Source organism: Trichoderma ghanense, assembly GCF_004382785.1.
Source record: "Trichoderma ghanense strain CCMA-1212 chromosome Unknown scaffold_27, whole genome shotgun sequence".
NCBI classification, from domain to species: Eukaryota; Fungi; Ascomycota; class Sordariomycetes; order Hypocreales; family Hypocreaceae; genus Trichoderma; species Trichoderma ghanense.
The window spans coordinates 1,612-19,425 of NW_027395690.1; the positions used below are offsets into that span (position 1 = coordinate 1,612).

Sequence of the window (17,814 nt, forward strand, 5' to 3'; positions counted from 1 at the left end):
CCTTCAGGAACCGTGTGGACTCCTTTACGATTATCTGTTCATCGCTACTCTCCACCTATCTTCTCACGGAGCCTCAACCCTCATGCCTTAAAATCATCTCTTGGATTCAGAAAATTCGTTGTGGCCTTCACTCCCACGCAGGTGGTTTTGCAGATGTTGTGCGGCGTTTCACTAAAGAGGAAGCTGACGAATTCGAGTGACCACCGTTGAGACGCACCCCTGGACACCGTTCCAAGGATTCTGGCTCTTCCCAGCGATCTTCCGCGTCGGCCCACCAACGGATGACGAGCCGAGACGCGAGGCCTCACTTAATGCCACCAAGCTCCGATTGGAGATACACCACCAACAAAACTACTCTGCGATCCAGTTGATGACAAACGTCTCTGTGTGCCCTTGGTCCTTGTTTTCGAAGTACTCAAGGTGGTCGACGACGGCAGAGCCCACCTCGCTCCTCGTCACGGCTTTTACATGCTTCGCAAGATGCCAAGCTTTCATATCATGAGCCACTGTTTGGACGACTAGGAAGTGCATCCGTCGCGATTTGGAATCTCAGGCAGTTAAGCCTCTCCATGTGACGCCTCAGAGAGCTCTGCAACGTTTACCAGCGCCCCGTACCTCGTTGTCTAGCATGTGTCTTGACTTCATTACTGGTAATGGGCACAGCGCCATGTGCTGATCACTGACAAGCTCGCTGAGTTTTTGCGAAGCATGGTCATTGGCCACACCATTCGTTTGCAGCACAATGGGCCCAAGCCTACCTGAACTCGAGACCACTCGTCTTGCACAGTCTTGCCTGCTCCAAGGAGCCTGAGGACGGACTTGCGATTTTACAACTTTCACTTACATTCAGAATAATTGTCCAACAGTCTTAGTGGATGGCTTGAGAACACCTTGAACAACTACCCTGATCAAGATGTACCTCGCCTACCCAGATTTGAGACCACCCGCCCAAAAGTCGTTTGAATCCTGGGCCACCCGTCTCATAGCCTAGCTTGTTCCCTAGGGAACTCGGGGGCTCCCTTACGATCATCTCCTCACTCACGCCTCAATTCCAGCAATGTATCTCTTCTGCCGGAAAGACCCATTTATTTTCGCCGACTTTTGGCAAATCCCCACTCCTTCTTCTCGCAGCACTTTGATGCCTGTACCCTGCAAGCTCCTCTTTAGCCACACCCCTCCAGCTTCCCCTGGTGTTGCCTCATGATGTGGCGTCGAAGACAACTCTACGAGATCGCCAAAGACGCCCGCCGCAGCTCTCCAAACGACCTGAACTTTGACAACGTCAATCTGGAGACCATCGAGCGCCCCGATCCCAAACAAACGCCGGCAGTCGACGTCTTCTCTTCCAGAGATGAGCGTACAGTTAGATTGATCGGCAGTGCTGCTGACGAGGCTCGTTGGCATCTCACCAATACCATCAATTGCGAGTCAACAGAGTCCACCGCAGATGTTCTTCCACTTCCTGGATCGGAATGGCATCGCAAGGCCTCAGACGAAGTTGTGTATGGCATGCCAGCCGCTGGCTTCCCCACAGCTTTTCTCGTGTCGGTCCCACTGGAATCGGTTGACCGTGGCCTCCTACCTGATATCGGCACAACTGTTCAGATATACACTAACCTGGATCAACACCTGCACACTCCGCCTGAAAGACGCTCAACTGCTACGGAGGCAGATACTAGAACTACGGCCCTTTTCCAGGAACTGGCTTTGGCTGAAAATCGGGCATATAACGCATTGTTTGAAGCCGAGAGGAAGCTGGCGAGGATGAGGGAGGGGGAGGCTGAAGATGATGACGGCGAGGATATCACGAAGCAGGAGAAGCTCGTCGCGACCATCGACGAGGAGACATTCTTATATGAAGCGGCGGTGAAGATCGTCTCTTATCTTGCCATGTGGTCCCCTAAAGCCGACCGAGACATCCCAGACGCAAAACCCGACATCAAACGTTTCTACGACGCATACCGCTACGCAAAGGATTTGCGCAAACGAGACTCGGAAAGTGATATTGAACACCGCAAGCGCTTGATGCTTTAGATGAGCAAACAGTCGCTTGTCTGCCGCGCGGCCCTCGGTGAGAAACTTGGCCAACCGTGCCCAGGTGTTCGAGAGCGTCTTCCCCCGGGCGTGCTCTCTGACGTCGCCGTTTTTGCAGTCCAAGCTCCAGTCCAAGCAAGTTGGCCACCTGAATTTAAGCGGCCGCCCCTGAAACTAGACGTTGCCCAGCCATTCCCATTCGACATCGAGGCCTGCTGAAACAGCCTCGCCCGATTGCAAGGGAAGACCATCGCCCGCATCGATTAGATGTGGATGATACTTCCATCCAGTACGAATGCGCGGCAATCAGTGACATGAAAAACCTAGCGCCGCACTCTCCGGAAGCCAATTGGTGGAATTACATGGTGGCATTCGATTCGGTTTTCATGCCCTCTGTTTGCGATCTCACTGAGAAGTTCACCGGCCTCGGCAAGGCTATCAAGGAAGTAAAGTTCATTGGTCAACATGCTAAAGCGGTTGAAACCTTCAAGGAAGCACGTATGGGACGCATATTCGTCACGGGAGGACCTAGTTCTGGGAAGTCAACCTTTGCGACTACTGTTGTCACCGCTATCCTGGATGGCGAGATCGCAACTGTGGCGAACAAATGTCGAGACGGAGCTGACTACGAGGCAAAGACGGAGAGATTTCGTGAAACCAGCACGCGTCTCGTAAAATCCTCGCCTCTCCAAGCAAGGGACGACGTGGCGAAGGAACAGTAGACGGCGGAGGAACAGACGTCAACAAGTTATCAGTCCATCACGCCCATTGTTCCAGCCCTGCCCACAGAAGAGGATCTTGCATCACCCCCGTTAGAGGAAGTTCTTGACATTCTCGCTGACGCGTTCAGAGTGACCTACACCAGCAATGTTCTGTGTCCATCCAAATTCTCTACTACTCAGGACGTTCCGTCGTTGTCGAAGCTTACGCCTATCGTGTGGACTGCGCCCCAAAACGCCCAGGTGGATGATGCCGTACGCTGGCTTCAGGCCAAAGCGCAGGGCAAACGCATCGTTCGTGTGTACCCATACAATCGCGAACTACGTACCTTCATGGCCGCGAACCTGGGCGGTCCGGAGGATATGGCGGTCGATGAGAACAGCCCACAGTCAGCCAGGCATCTGATCAATCACGTCAATGACTTCAAGTCCACTCTCTACAGGGAGAAAAATCCGGCCACGGACCCTGCATCGCTCGCGATGCAACTGCGACATATTGCCGAATAGAATCCTGCAAAGTATCTGGATATCGTCGAAGCCTGGGATCTGCAAGTATCACACCCAGCGGCATACAAGGAGAACAAAAGAGGCTATTTCGACACAGCCAGACGGGCCATTGCCGACTTTGTTTGCAGCGCCGACGTGATTGCTGGGACACCAGTCGCTCTGCGCATGCTGTACAACCGCGTCCCCAATCTCAAGCCATGCTTTGTCGTGATAGACAAGGCCGGACGCCTGACGGAAAACATGGCCATTCTGCCCATTGCCCGGCACCCAGACGTGCCAGCCCTCTGGATCGTCGATACGAATCAAGCTGGACCAAGGGCTGCAGCTGAGCAAGACAGACAGTAACAATCCCATCTTCGTGGTGCAACGAAAGCGAAGCCTGCTGAGTCGAGTGGAAGGCGCGGGACAGGTCGACTTTGGCCTTTCTGGAAACCATGGGGATCTTGGCGACGAGGGCTGTACGTTGCCAGAAGGAGGAAACGACGACACGCATGAGTTTTGGTAAATGGCGATAGGGGAACATGGAAAGGATATTCAGGAATCGGTGAGGGTTTGTGATGGATTACACGCTTTGCTTGATTCGTCAGATTGTTATCATGTCGAAATCCATTTACCTTCTTTTAAGGGCCATTACGTAGCTTTCAGTGCAATGATTAGGTATTATAACAGTCTCCTCATTTATTATAGTACATTCACTTTTAAGCCAGTATTATGTCTCAATCCTATTCCTAGGTCAAGCGCTATTAAAGGTAAGGTATAGCAAGACTAGAAGAATGTAGAATATGATAGATAATAGTAGCAGAAAGTAAGCAGCATCTCTTCTATCTAGGTGCTCTAGATAGTAGAACTTAGAGTAATAGGAGCTATAGATTTATACTGATACTAGATAGCTAAGGTAAAGTACTAGATACTCCCTTTAAATTTCGCTATAAACTACCTGTAGGCAGGACATATCAGCATTCCTAGAGAGTAGAAACGTCTTGAGAAGCGTGTGTAAGGTCAGTAAATTATAATGCTGCTCCTTGGTACTTGATGTCAATTTGCAGCCCTATATCATATGTAGATATAGAGCATTTCCTCTGCGATTCCATCTTCAATGTCTTTCATTTGTTTCCAAGTCATTCAGTTATCCCCAAGCTAAAAACTTGATAGATGCCATCTCTTACTTATGGTTACATATGTATTTCCATAGCCTATATGTACAACCCCAGCACCCCCTTTCTCTCATTAGTCTACCAGAATTCTCGGCTCAATCTCGCCATAGCTCTTGAAGAACTCTGCGAAGAGCTTGATGGCGTTGCCCACGTCCTCTGTTCCTCCCGTTTCGCGAATCGAATGCATCGAAAGCTGGGGATTCCCAACATCAATCGTTCTCATTCCCAGCTTCGCCGCCAAGCCAGGTCCTATAGTCGATCCGCAAGGGACATCATTCCTCCCGGTGAAAGCTTGTAGATGAGCGCCGGCTTTGCGGGCGCATTCTTGGAACAGGACAATGCCGGGAGAGTTGGTGGCATAGCGTTGGTTTGCGTTGACCTTGATGACGGTTCCGCCGTTGATGGCCGGCTGATGGTTGGACTCATGTTTGCCAACATAGTTGGGATGGACAGCATGAGCCATGTCGGCAGAGATGAGGAAGGAGCGCGACAGCGTCTGCTCAAAGGCCGTGGGGTTGTCGCTCTCGTGATGGACGTGCTCGTAGCTCCCGTCGCTGGCGGCGTCAGTCGGGAGAGAGAGAGACGAGAGGCGGCGAAGAACTGATGGGAGGAGGTTTGACTGAGCGCCCTGGGCTGATTCAGAGCCAATCTCCTCGTGGTCGAAGCAGACGGTCATGCGGATCGTCGAGTCATCGTCGAGGGCGTCAGAGGCGCTGACGGAGGAGATTAGGCCTTCCACTGAGCAATACGTCATGCCCAGGTTGTCAAGGCGCGGTGAGAAGATGAACTCGTCGTTGATGCCGCCGATGACGGACTTTTGCGTGTCGTACAGGACCAGCTCGAAGTCGACAATGGAGGCAACATCGACGCCGGCCTCATTAGCCACCACATCAAGCATGGCTGGGTGGTGGCGCACCGTCATCTTCCCGAGGGGGTGGAAGTCCTCGTCCTCGCCATCGTGCATGGTCTCGTCCTTGGGCTCTTCGAGCTTGTTTTCGGCGGGTTTGCTCTTGTTCAGCTCGGCGGCGGCCAGGCTCGCAATCGGGAGCAATTCGGTCTCGAGATTGGGGTCAAAGTTGGTCTGACGGTGCAGGTGGATAGCGAGGGTCGGGATGCGCAGGATGGGCTTCTCAACTTTGACCAGCTTTTGAACGAAGTTGTCGCCTTCACGCACCAGAACGCGTCCAGCGAGACTCAGGTCGCGGTCAAACCACGAGTGCCAGATACCTCCACCATACTCTGACGTTGCGTCAGTACAGCAAGACAGGAATGGATATGAATGTTAGGGGAGGGGTGGTAATACTCTCGACGCCGACTTGCACGTATCCGACATTGGTCTTCTTGGACACTGGCTTAACCCTCAGGCAGGGCGAGTCTGTGTGGGCACCGACAACAGCGACGGGGTTGCCGGGGCGCCACTTGCGGCCGATGGCAAAGGCGACGATGGACGAGCCGTTGCGGGTGAGGTAGTATTTGCCGCCGGGACGGAGGGTTGAGGCCCAAGAGTCGCGTTCTTTGATCAGGGTGAAGCCGGCCTTTTCGAAGAGGGCTGCAGCGGACTTGACGGCGTGGTAGGCTATGGGGATGAAATCGTCAGTATTCGAGATGACATAGGTAGACGGACGCTTTGAATTTGAAGCTATAAACACGAAGGACTCGGGTAAGGATGGGGCGTACGGGTGGGAGAAGCATTGACAAAGTCGACAAAGTCGAGGGCAGCTTGCGGGGGCGCCATGATGAGGGCGGTGGTCGAAAACGGCGCTGGTAAGGTCCCGAGTCTGTTTGTCAGTCTGCTGGATGATGCCAACGACTGGATTGCTGTCCTTGGCCGTCTCGCTGCGGAAGAGAGGATCATGCAGGGAAGCGGAATGAAGGAGAGGAAGAGAAAGAAAGAGTGAAGGTGCGGAGAAGCTGATTCTGTTCTGGTTGAGTAATACCTTGGATAGAGGGAGGGGTTTGGAGGGGCTGGAACAGCAAATTGGAAGGTGCGCCTCGACGTCAAAAGTTCCAATTCCGGGGTTCGGCACATGAAGCGAAAAGGTGGGGCCGATAGACCGGGTTGAAGATGCTGATCTGATGCAGTAACACAACAGATGAAGAGGAGATGGGAGAGGGAAACGAGAAACAATAACTCAATATTGTGTAAAAAATCTATCCAAAGGCCGGTATAATCAAAGCAATCAGCGGCCCCTTTCCAGCATGCCCATCTACCCAAAATCCCGTAACAAGAAAACAGCGCGGATGTGTCGTCCGTCTAAGTAAGTCCTTTCGCCAACTCCAACCCCGTCATTATATCACCCCAGACATTTAAACGCGTGGCTCAAGAGGATTACTCTCAAAATAATCACTTCCCGTCTCCAACTTCCGCCTCTCCACAGCTTCTCGCTTCAGTCCCAGACCTGGCTGTCCAAAACAAAGCGCGACGGCTGCCAGAAAGACAAAAACACCCTCCAGCACGATAAACGTCGCCTCCTCCTTGATCAGGCTCCCGTCATATCCGTCCTTGAGCTCAGCCACACGGTAGGCACAACGGGCCAAGATGAGGAACGTCGCCGTCGTCAAGCCGGAGAAGAAAGCAGTGAGGCGCCACCCCCAGTTGGAGGCGCGGCCGGACCGAATGTAGCGGAACATGTAGTCCCCAAAAGCAGCGATGAAGGCGACCAGGACGATGACTTGGAGGCTGAGGCCTGCCTGGGAGATGTCGACACCAGTTTGGTCGGAGCCGGTATCGTTGGCGGACATTGCGCCTCCTGCGGCTTGGAGGACGAGGCAGACGATGTCGAAGGGGATGAAGATCCAGTAGAACAGCTGGGGCTTGAAGCGAGAGAGGCTTGGATCAAGGAACATGATGGACTGCGATAGCGTCACGTAGATGGAGGCCGTGTAGAAGACAGGGGCAATTGTGAGAGTGACTGGGCGGAGGGGTCAAGTTAGCCTTGAGAAGTAGGGACGGAGAGAATAGAATGGGGATTTTGCCTTACCAATCTGGATGATGAAGCCATTGAAAGAGAATGGATTGTCCCACAGCATGATCCTGCCGACATATCCAATGATCTCGGTAATGCAGCCGATGAGGACCGGAATCGTGAAACCCCAAGTCCTCCAGCGGAAGCCGAGATACAAGTGAGCGACGCCGGCGAGGCCAAAAAGAACCGCGAAGGTGACGTTCGCGGCGAGAGAAGGACGGTAGCCGTAGATGCTCCATTCCACGGGGCAGTTGTGGAGGTTACACGTGGAATCGGAACCGAAGGTGATGGTGCCAGGGGGCGGGTCTTGGGACATGGCGATGGTTGGTTGTTGGTTCTGTGCTTTGTGTTTGTGTAAATAAAGGAAGGATGGGGTGCCCGGTTGGTTGGCTTGGCTGTGTCGCTTCCTCTCAACGACCGTATATATATATGTCAACAAAGAAAGGTTGTGTCAAGTCGTTCGTCTTGTCCTGTTCTCTCGACCTTCTCAGTGCAAGGGGGGCGAGGCTCTCTTTATCATAATCCGAACAAAGCCCAAACCATCAGCCCTACCAACACACCATGCAGTTGAATAAGCCTTCATCGCTCCCCCTGTCGCACTCGCTTTCGTTCCAGCACACGGCCGAACAACGTGCAAGACGAACAGCCAGCCTATGCAACGTCATCCCTGAAAGCAAGACAAGCTTATCCAGAAGCTGAACCTAAGAGAAACAACAGGAACCTAGGGCATCCATGCTCAAGTGGCGCCGCTAGCCCTTGAGAGCTCGTCTTTCTCGCTCAAGGTGCCTGATGATGAGGCGCTTTGACACGCCATGCCGCAGCGACTGGTTTCGTCTGTTTCGTGGCTCAGCTTTGGGCTGCTTAAGACTAGGCAGATAGCAGATACTTGGATACTGCTCCTTCCCGGTAGCAGCAATAGTGATTACTGCTGCTATTGCTAGCATGAAGCAAGGGAGACGAAGGATTCTCGGCGGCTTCGAAAACGGGGTGCTCGTTCCCGCATAGGAGGACCGCGATGGGGGGCTATGGGCTGGTGGCTGAAGTTGCCATTCTCCCCCCCCCCCCCCCCCCCCCCCCCCCCCCCTCCTCTTCCACCGAGGCTCTTCAATCTGGTAGAATATCCGTCATCCTTTCACTCAAGGAACCTCCTAGTCCGTCTCTCAAAGAATGGCCGCATTGCTGCTAGGACGGCCGCGGAATGCGCACTTTGTTTCCTCATTCAAACTCAAAGGACTGAAGTCAAACGGGGAAAATGACAGGGCATAAAGAGGATCCGAACACTGACGCGGTCGCTTCCGTCAGCAACACCAAAGCGGAGCCCGTCCGTCCAGCCTCGCAGCATTGCGTTTCGGTTTTCGGGTTCCAAGATACATGCGTGAGCCTAAAGGAGGATGTTAAGCGAGTGCGAAGGAAGAGAAACAGCGCGACAAAAGCCTCGATTCCTTCCGAGAGGCATGTCCAGCCTCGCCTTCTGGCGATGCCGATAGGCTGCATCGGGGCTGGCGGGGACGGGATTGACGTGGACGGGCACTGAGCCACTATATTTAGCCCTTCTTTTACTTTGCGGCAAGAGATTGGGTGGAGTGAGCTTCTCATCGTGTTCGAAGGTGTGAATAGACGGGATTGTCTTGGCGGGAAGTCGTATTGTCGCGTCGCCGTCTCTTGTCGTATTGTAGAGGTCAGAGAGTCGACGCAAGCTGAACAGCCGATTGTAGACCTGGTAAGCAGAAAGGCTGAGTAATGCCAACATGTATCGGTGCCCACCAGGAAAGAAACCTCGAGCGTAACGCAGATATTAGTAGCACACACACTTGACGCGTACTAGACCACTGTGAAGCATACCTAAAGACACAACATGTTGGCCAAGGCCAGCATTGTTTTACCGTGTCTGGTATTTAGGGTAGAACAAAGGTGCTGGACTGACGCTTATGGCGGAAGCTTCTGAGAGATGGACCTGCTCTTGAATCGGGTCAGCCCCGTGCCATGGTGACTGAAGCGATATGGTTCCTTGGAAGAGATATCGAATAGGTAAACAAGGCGCTGAATAGCCTGCCGTGAAAGACGTCTATACTATTCAAGTCGTCTGCTTAACATCGCCTTCTTCATCCAAGTCACACTTCAGTTCATCAACACATATTTGCCCGACATCAGTACGCGAGTCGAGATGAGGTCTACGTAAAGCTCAGCCTCGGATATACAACCCCCACGGTACTGCCCTATGCCCTTTTGGCATGCAGGGAGTTCGACTTCGGTACTCCTCATCGGCCTGGTAGCGGCAGAGAGCAAAGCCTATGAATCTCAGAAGACGCGAATGGAGAACCGAGCCATATGAGAAGCAACTGGAGTTGACGGCATCATCATTTCCGCGCCCTAAGCGCTCATCGCCACCATTGGGTGCGAGAAGCACTCGCAGGTCACCACAGCCGTAATGATGTGCCATATCTCAACGCTCTTGTAACGCAAGGTACTTTCTGCTTGCCGAGCGACGACATGAGACACTTGACATGTTGTCATTATCGCGCCAGTGGCCCTTTGCAAGCGGCTTTTCGAACATGGCGTGCAATGCCATCGGCGTGTCACTAGACAGGTATACAGTCAGTTACCTGCCTTGCAGTCTCGGACAGGGGACGTAGATATTGGGCTATAGATACCTATGTGTTCTCGAGCGAAGAGGAGGCAAGGGGTGATCCTCAAGATGCGTATGACTCCTGCGAAAATCCTTCAGGGGGTTCGTAGGATTGCAGCGAAATGACAAGATTAGGCGTGAGAGGCTGTGTAAGAGGATTTACCATGTGATTTGTCCATGAAATAGTCACACTCGCAGGATTTTGTACCTCAATTGGATCAAGAGAAGAGCCTGGTGGCTACCTACTCTCCATTGGACGACTATCTTCACCGCTCTGGCCTATTGAAGTGCTTCGTTGTTGTTTCTGGATGGTCGACGAGTTACGGTCCTTTAAGCGATTACACCGAGCTACGCCGAGAAACGCGCCTGGACTTTACAATTCTGTGTCTGCCAATTGATCCTTTCGAAGATCACCTTGACTAGTTATCTTGAGAATCGCCATCCATCGATGTTTCAAGCCTCGGCGATTTGTATCATCGCCGTTCCGTAGTCGTCGGATCCCAATGGCCACCGGGGAAGGTCATATCACCTTGGGTTTCACTGCGGAATATTCTCCCATTATAACTGCCTAATAGATTGAAGCCTTGCAGAGATGCTGGAAATAGTCATAAGTCTAACGTATAAGGCATGATTGCCGCTTGGCGATTCCGTGGGCATTGAGTTGGCAATAGTATTCAGGATCAACATGGAGTCTTGGGTCAAGTATGTACGTGTTATCGCCACGAAGAGTTCACAAGCAGATCGACTAGAAATGTCACCGCTCTATATTAGACATTACCTACGGTATGCAAACGCCGTCTATCCGCTACATCGCCGAAAACTTTTTTTCTAGGCCTACTTTCCACCCTTCGAAAAGAGGAGCCCAGTCAGGGCGCTGGCTGGGCTGTTCTCTGTTTCTAGTTGAAGAATGGTAGAACAGATCAAATTCCTTGACACCAGAAGTGCAAAGCAATACGGGGTAGCATACAACAAGACCGGCACAGGGTACTGTCTATTTCCCTATCAGCAAACAATAAATGAGTTATGTCACCTAGAGATAGGGGCTACAGCAAGGTATATAGCATCTACCTTCATGGCTTATACACTTCACGCTACCATTCTTCCAATTCTACCAGCCCATCACTCACATCAACCACATCATCGCCTTCCTTCGCAGCAACCGTGACCGCTCAACATCCCCCAAAAACCAGAACCCCAAGCATCCATCAGCCCGAGCCGGCCGACTTCGCAAACGAGGTATGAGCCCAAACAGGCAAGACCGCCGAGTAAGAAGGCTAAACGTCGCTCATACTTCATACTTCATACCTCGAAGGGAAATATGGTGTGTGGATGGTCGAGCCCGTGCCCACCAAAAGACACAGCTTTGCCCACAAGAAACAAAGCTGGCGTTTCGCGAAATGAATACATTCAACATCGACAGGGGGGTTTCGCAAAACAGCTTGCTCCTTTTAATACGACTAACCTTTGAGCTAGAGGGGGACCAATCATTGGGGTCAACACAGCCCTTCCCCCTCAAAGCCTTCATGGAGGACAATATCACAAAGCACATACGGGCACTCAAACAATGGAGGATTGTAAAAGAGTAAATTGAGAAGGCTGAAAAGCACAAAAGTCGTTATAAAAGTGATATCTCAGTTCGTGACCAAAAAATGCTTCGTTCAAAAAGAAAGACATCCAGGACCAAGACCCGCAGTCGGCTGTCTGACGAGATCCGTCCCCGCGAACGCCCGTACAATTAGAATATTAAGTGCACACTCCGAAGAAATGTCTTGAGGGTATCCCGATGGTTGCCGTGAAAGCTCTAGTTATTATTTGCAAGAATAAAGATCTAGATCAAACTTCTGTACATGTCTAAACCAGATCTCAGGAGAGGTTGTCCGCCCTGTCGTGAGTGTGTGCGTTTGCCATGTCCCGCAGGCCTTTAATTCAGAAGAAAAGGAGACGTTTAAGCGAGGATCAGGGCAGCGACACCGGCAACGGCGGCGAAGACGGCAGAGCCAGCGAAAGAGGCAGCGCCGCTGACAGGAGGGGGAACACCAGTGCTGGATGAATAGTTAGCATATCAGTTCCTCTCGGGTCATGTGTATAGGATAAAACTCACGTTCCGTTACCGGCAGGGCCGGAAGGCTGGGGAGGAACGGCACCGGTGCCAGAGGGGGCCGGGGCACCACCAGCGGGGCCGGTAGCGCAAGGGACGGCAACGGTCTGGTACTCAACCGAGGTGAGGACGGTGGTGTAGCTCTTGGTCACAGCAACGACGGAGCTGCCGGGGCAGACGGGGGCAGCAGAGCTGACGGGGGCAAGGCCGGTAGGGGCAGCAAAGCCGCTGGTGACGGGGGTGACGGGAGAGCCGGGAGCAGTGTAGACGGGAGAAGAAGACACGGCGGGGATGCTGTAGACGGGGACGGAGACGGGAGCAGAGCTCTCACCGCCAGCAGGGCCGGTGGGGTAGACACCGGTGCTGTTGGACCAGGCCTGGGTGGTAGGGACAGGAACAGCAGTCTCGGTGGCAGTGACCGGGCAGATGGTGGTGGAGACAGCAACCGTCTCGGTGGACAGGACGGTGCTGTGAGCCGGGCAGTTGGTGACCTCGGGGCCGCAGGAGATGACGGTGTGGACGGAGGTGGCGTAGACGGTGGAGGTCGTCAGGGGGATGGTGTTGGTGGCCACGGAGGTGGTCTGCTGGCGGGCCGGGCAGTTGGTGACGGTCTCAGGGCAGGCCGTGATGGTGACCAACTCGGTGGTGTAGTCGGTGGAGATGGGCTCCTGGGCGAGGACCGAGGTGGCCAGGACAGCAGCGGCGACGGTGAAACGCATCTTGATTGCCTTGTTTTTGGTGTTTTGAAAGTTCTTGAAGAACGAAGTATAGATTGGTCAAAGAAAGAGTGGATGAAAGCGTAAAGCTTCGTTTGTTTGGTTGTTTGAAAGAATGGACGACCGAAGTCAAGAGCGAGCTGGCTATTGTGCTTGTTGGGCTGAGGAGGAAAAGAAGAAGAAAGAAGAGAAAGCTCCTCGAGTCGAGCGTGGCCGCATATTAATACTGCTGTTACCGCCTCCACCACTCTCTCTCGCTGGATGGTGGGTGCATATCGACCCGACGGGCTTGACCTCAGTCCAACGTCGACCTCGCACCCCATTGATCCGTCCATTGGTCCCATTGGATCCATTGGATACCCCGGGAAATTGCGTCCCAGAGCGGATGTCAATCTAGGGGGTTCACAAGTGGGTGTCGAGGTGGAGATGCTTGTCGCGCCAGTTTCATCCGCCAATTCGCACACAGGCAAGATGGAGGGCCCACGAGCCATGGCCAGCCAACCCCTGTCTCTGATTTCTGCAGGTACAACATCGCTCCGTACCGTGTGGCAAACGGTCCAGCTCCAACGCGCGAATGAGCGATGGCCTCACCAAGTGGATGCTTGCAGCGGCAACACATCACCTTTGCTATTGGCCACGACCCCTGCTGTCTTTCCTGGACGCTCTTTGTGTGAGTCTTCCGTACGAGGCAATCGAGCTGCAAATCTCTGGGTGAGCAGTTCAGGCATTGATGGCTGGGGCAACGGCGCCCGTCATTGAGAGACGGAGAAGAGGGGAGTCGCATGTCCTCGTTCTCTCTCTCTTCCTCTCCCTTCTGGGTTGCCTTTCCTCTCTCTCTCCAACGAGCATAATCAGGCTGGTATGCATCGCAGCAGTTGGACAGAGTACCTGGGGATGGATCGTTAATTTCGACCGCTCATCTTAACCTGTGATTTGCTCACCGTCTTTGTGATTCGAGCCAAGACACACATGCAGACGAACAAGGCTGTACATTACACATGTCGCCCTTACTCCGATAACCTTCCCAATTAGCATCATTAATGACTGGATCGTCTTCGGCAGCAATGCCGTCCATGGACAGCAAAGGACGGAGTACGCGAGCTGGTACCTCGTCGACTATGTGCTAGACTAGGTGCCGGCTTCATCGTTCCGCTGGTTACATGTCTGAACATGCTTGCACTTTAATCTCTGGAGCCAATAGTCCAAGCTCGTATACAGCATTCTGTGCGCCGTTCCATGGACAGGCATCGCCTTCTAACGCGGCTCCGAGGTGAAGTGGCACGGCTGAGGATCTTGACCGTTTGACCCAGGAGGCGGGCCTCTTCCTCTGTTTGAATCTTTGTTTTTCATTCTTTGCCGCAGCTCGGTCTCGAGATGATCTGTTTTTGTGGGCTTAAAAGGGTGGCGTTTGATGACAGTACTGTCGAGGATGCGACAGGCCTAGCGAGATGCGCAAGGAGGCGATAGAGGGCTGGGACCTGCATGAGGATGGCGAGATTGGCGAAGTTGGCCCTTTCCTCTGTAGTAGTTGGGCAGTGAAGCAATCATCCTAAAGCCAGCCATGGCCGTCACTCAATCACTCTCCTTACGGCAAAGTAGCATCAGTGCCGAGCGTTCTCTGGTCCGTGACGTCGGGCAGGGTAGCATCTCATCTAGAGGACGAGCAGTCTGTAGCATCTGCTGGATCCCAGTGCCTGCCGGGATGATGTTCAGGGTACCAAACGAGCCGACCCATCCAACCTTCCTGTAATGGACATGTCTTTAGCAAGCAGGGGATTTTCCGACGTCGTCTCCAGCCCGGACTTTCTCGCCAATATGGAGTTGCCACTGAATGGAAGCTGCGTATTTCCTTCAAGCACCAGTGCTGTGTGTACCTATAAAGTACATTCTGGTCCGAGTCTTGGCCGGCTGTCCGTTTGGAAGATCCTAAGAACCCGCTGTTGGTGTTAGCAGAGCATCATTCTACCTATACTCGTAGTAGTATCTCTTGGGAGCATTGTAACACCGATACCTTGGATTGCGCATGGATGCGTCTGCCCAACACGTCCCGACAAGACTCAGATCTGTGCAAGCAGCAACACAGCCCAGGTACCATCTGATGCCAGGGGATTCAGTTGCTTTGCCCTTGTGACAGAATCCACAACAGCAGCAAGGAGGACTTGGAGGGGAGCTCTCCACCACGTGCACCGTGTTGGCCCAGCGCAGTTGGCACGTTACGAGGGGACGAGCAACCAGGGCCAACAAGCCGATTCAGAAGCTCTGCATTTTGCCTCATTCCCCGTAATTGTGCTAGCAACAGCACGACAAAGGTTGTCCCCAGCAGGGCACGGCCAGGTCTCTTTGCTGACTAGGTGGAGTTGTTAGATAGCGCGACGAGCATGAACCGCGGAATAGTCCTGTCACGCTGGTACGAACAAGTGCGAAGGGAGCTGATTGATTTCGCTGCGAAGCTGTTTCTCGAAGACTTGCGGCAACGGCTGAAACAAACAAACCCGCGGTGACACGATGCGGGGTTGGCCGAGCGGGCTACCACCTGTATCGAGTGTTGCTCTTTGTTGTTGTTGTTGCTGCTGTTGTTGTTGCTGTTGCTGTTATGCCTCCCTAGAGGAGGAGATGAAAGGTAGGTACCTATCGCGGGTGGAAGTGAGTGCCTGAGGTATCCATGTTCCTGGTCGCAATATGAATGTCACCGCGATTATGAACCCAACACACTATGGTATGTAGCGTATTTCCAGCTCCTGAGCAATTTACTCCGCAAATACGGCTATATTGGTCGATTCTATCTCTGTTGCCAACTGAATCAAAGCAGATACGATGATGAGCTTCACAGCACACTCGACGCCCAAAGCGCCACCTAGAAATTTGGTACAGCCACCACGCGTGCGCTAATGCAGGAACCGTCCCTCCATCCGCCCATCTCATCTTTAAATCTTGGGGAGATGCTTCGAGTCCCTCTGTGGCTGAGGTGACTCTGCTTAACCCGAGCCAATCTCTCTGCTCCTCTGCGGCCGCCCGCCTCTAGTGGAGTCCACCAAAGACAGACCGTTTCGTCCGCCATGGGACCAAAGAAGACAAGATGGGGGGAAGGGGGGGGAGTGTCATCAAATTACCTTAGCCGCGGAGGCCTGGGAAGGTCGAAAAAGCTAGGCCAAACTGCTCTGAGAAGGTGAATCGGCGGCACTTCGCTGCTCAGGTTTGCGGCCGAGCGTCGGGGAGGCAAAGATGCTACCTTTTCACCTTGCTGTCCATAGATTAGCCCGAGGCTACTACGGAGCTGCTGATGCTAATGCTACTCGTCTGACTTGGCCTTGTCCCGTTCTGAGATGGTGGTCAAGAGACCCCGAAGTGCCCGTTTAGCTGGATTGGACACCGGGTGTCTGCTCCATTTTCTGGAGTATCGACAGGGAACATGACTATTTCCGCGATGCTGCTTGCAGGGACGAAGCGAGCTGGGCAAAGTGAGTGATGGCGGTGAGGGCGAGAAAACGCGCACAATGGCAGCCTGCAGTGTCAAGAGTGTGTCGAGTGTGCAGGATGCGTCTTGTCCGCGTGCTCCCCTGCCAGCTTCCTTCAATTAAACTCCTTCTCCATAGATCGTCGCGTCGGCGCGTTGGCTGGCTGCATTTATCCGCCGGCAGACCCAGGTGGCTGCTTGGCGCTGTCTGCTTGGCGCTGTCTGTGATGCTTCGCAGTGCTTGACTCATTTCAGCTGCTGGGCGGCGCGTAAACGGCTCCTGTCGATCATACACTGAGCTGCTACTGCTGCTGCTTCGCCTCTTTCTTCGTCATATCCTGCTCTTCTTCCCTCTTCCCTCTCAAGATCTTGTCGCTCAGTGACGTCCAACCTCCACTGGCCCTCGAGCTACTGTCCATTGGGGCGTGCGTCTGTGTCCCCCTGAGAGCGGATAAGAGGGCATCACAGCCACACTATCCGCAAATTCGAGACATCTCGGAGCTCATACCACGAACTATGTGCGAGTACTCGACGCAACGTGATCCTCTCACAGCCAAAGGGATGAAGCTTATTTTGCCGGCGACACGAATCGGGAGACGAAATGACCACATTATCGGCTGGTCGCACTCGCATGGCATGATTTTGCTCTCACTGTTGCACGAGTCACAGCGGGTAGAACGAAGTACAGCACAGGAGCACAGCTATCTGTTGCCCCTTCTCTACTCCTGCGCTTTTCAAAGGACAAGGCGCCCACTATGACGACGAAGCTGCTCAGCGTTCTAGTGGCGTGTATATGCTGGGCGTTTTCGACTCTGCTCTAGGGCGTCCCACCGGCTCCGTAGAGCTTCGAGTCCGGCTCATCACTGCTTTCCAGCCTACATACTGCCGTCGATCAATGGGCGAACTGGATGTAGAGGCTTTCGATGACGTTGACTGACTGTTATATCAATACTCGACCGGCCAGATTTTTGGGAGATTTTTGAAGGCAAGTGTTGAGCTTCCTCGCTCGATGCTTCGACAGGCAGGCGTATGGCCAAACGACCTGACCTCTCCTACTAGTATTAACCCGCAATCTTGAATGGTTGCAAAGTGATGTATTCCAGCGTTGGATTGCGGAGGTAGCTATTCAGCTCCGCGAGGAAGCTGTAGGGACCCGGCCTGCAAAGTGTGTTCATGGTCTAGGGTCATAGGTATGACCAACAGCTCCTGCAAACTCGGCCTCGTAGGAGCGCATGACACGCCCACCCTATTGATGTCACTCGAGTCCAGAGCGATAGATCGGCTACGTCACTGTTTAATCCATTGCCGCTTACGCGTACTGAGCAACAACGACAAGGCGGAGCTTCGAGGCTGGCGAGGTCTTTCGTACAAGGGGCGATTCATACGTATATCGCCTCATATCGCTCCTCACGATAACGCAACTCAACCGCAATCTGCAGATGCAACCCCGGTGACAACGCTCGTGCAGAGCAATTACGAAGCCGTAGTTACTCTGATAATCTGATAGAAGAGTACGCATTTCTTCAACCCCGCCGGTGAA

General features: G+C 53.3%; 4 protein-coding genes across 4 annotated transcripts; 1 reads left to right on the top strand and 3 right to left on the bottom strand.

Moving 5' to 3' along the window:
* Window positions 1-4,487: 4,487 nt before the first annotated feature.
* CCMA1212_010540 (Aspartyl aminopeptidase) lies at window positions 4,488-6,704 on the bottom strand (the record flags this gene model as incomplete). The annotated part of the gene is made up of 4 exons (XM_073707579.1): window positions 4,488-5,653; window positions 5,718-5,990; window positions 6,092-6,192; window positions 6,697-6,704. The coding sequence occupies 4 exons, from the start codon at window positions 6,702-6,704 to the stop codon at window positions 4,488-4,490; spliced, it is 1,548 nt and encodes a 515-aa protein (XP_073553903.1).
* A 17-nt stretch (window positions 6,705-6,721) lies between these two features.
* CCMA1212_010541 (Sphingoid long-chain base transporter RSB1) lies at window positions 6,722-7,696 on the bottom strand (the record flags this gene model as incomplete). Its single annotated transcript, XM_073707580.1, has 2 exons — window positions 6,722-7,326; window positions 7,396-7,696. The coding sequence occupies 2 exons, from the start codon at window positions 7,694-7,696 to the stop codon at window positions 6,722-6,724; spliced, it is 906 nt and encodes a 301-aa protein (XP_073553890.1).
* Window positions 7,697-11,951: 4,255 nt separating this feature from the next.
* On the bottom strand, window positions 11,952-12,923 carry CCMA1212_010542 (uncharacterized protein; the record flags this gene model as incomplete). The annotated part of the gene is made up of 2 exons (XM_073707581.1): window positions 12,108-12,923; window positions 11,952-12,048 (listed from the first exon to the last, which is right to left on the bottom strand). The coding sequence occupies exons 1-2, from the start codon at window positions 12,821-12,823 to the stop codon at window positions 11,952-11,954; spliced, it is 813 nt and encodes a 270-aa protein (XP_073553904.1). The 5' UTR covers window positions 12,824-12,923.
* Window positions 12,924-16,790: 3,867 nt separating this feature from the next.
* On the top strand, window positions 16,791-17,211 carry CCMA1212_010543 (uncharacterized protein; the record flags this gene model as incomplete). Its single annotated transcript, XM_073707582.1, has 2 exons — window positions 16,791-16,956; window positions 17,015-17,211. The coding sequence occupies 2 exons, from the start codon at window positions 16,791-16,793 to the stop codon at window positions 17,209-17,211; spliced, it is 363 nt and encodes a 120-aa protein (XP_073553905.1).
* Window positions 17,212-17,814: the final 603 nt, after the last annotated feature.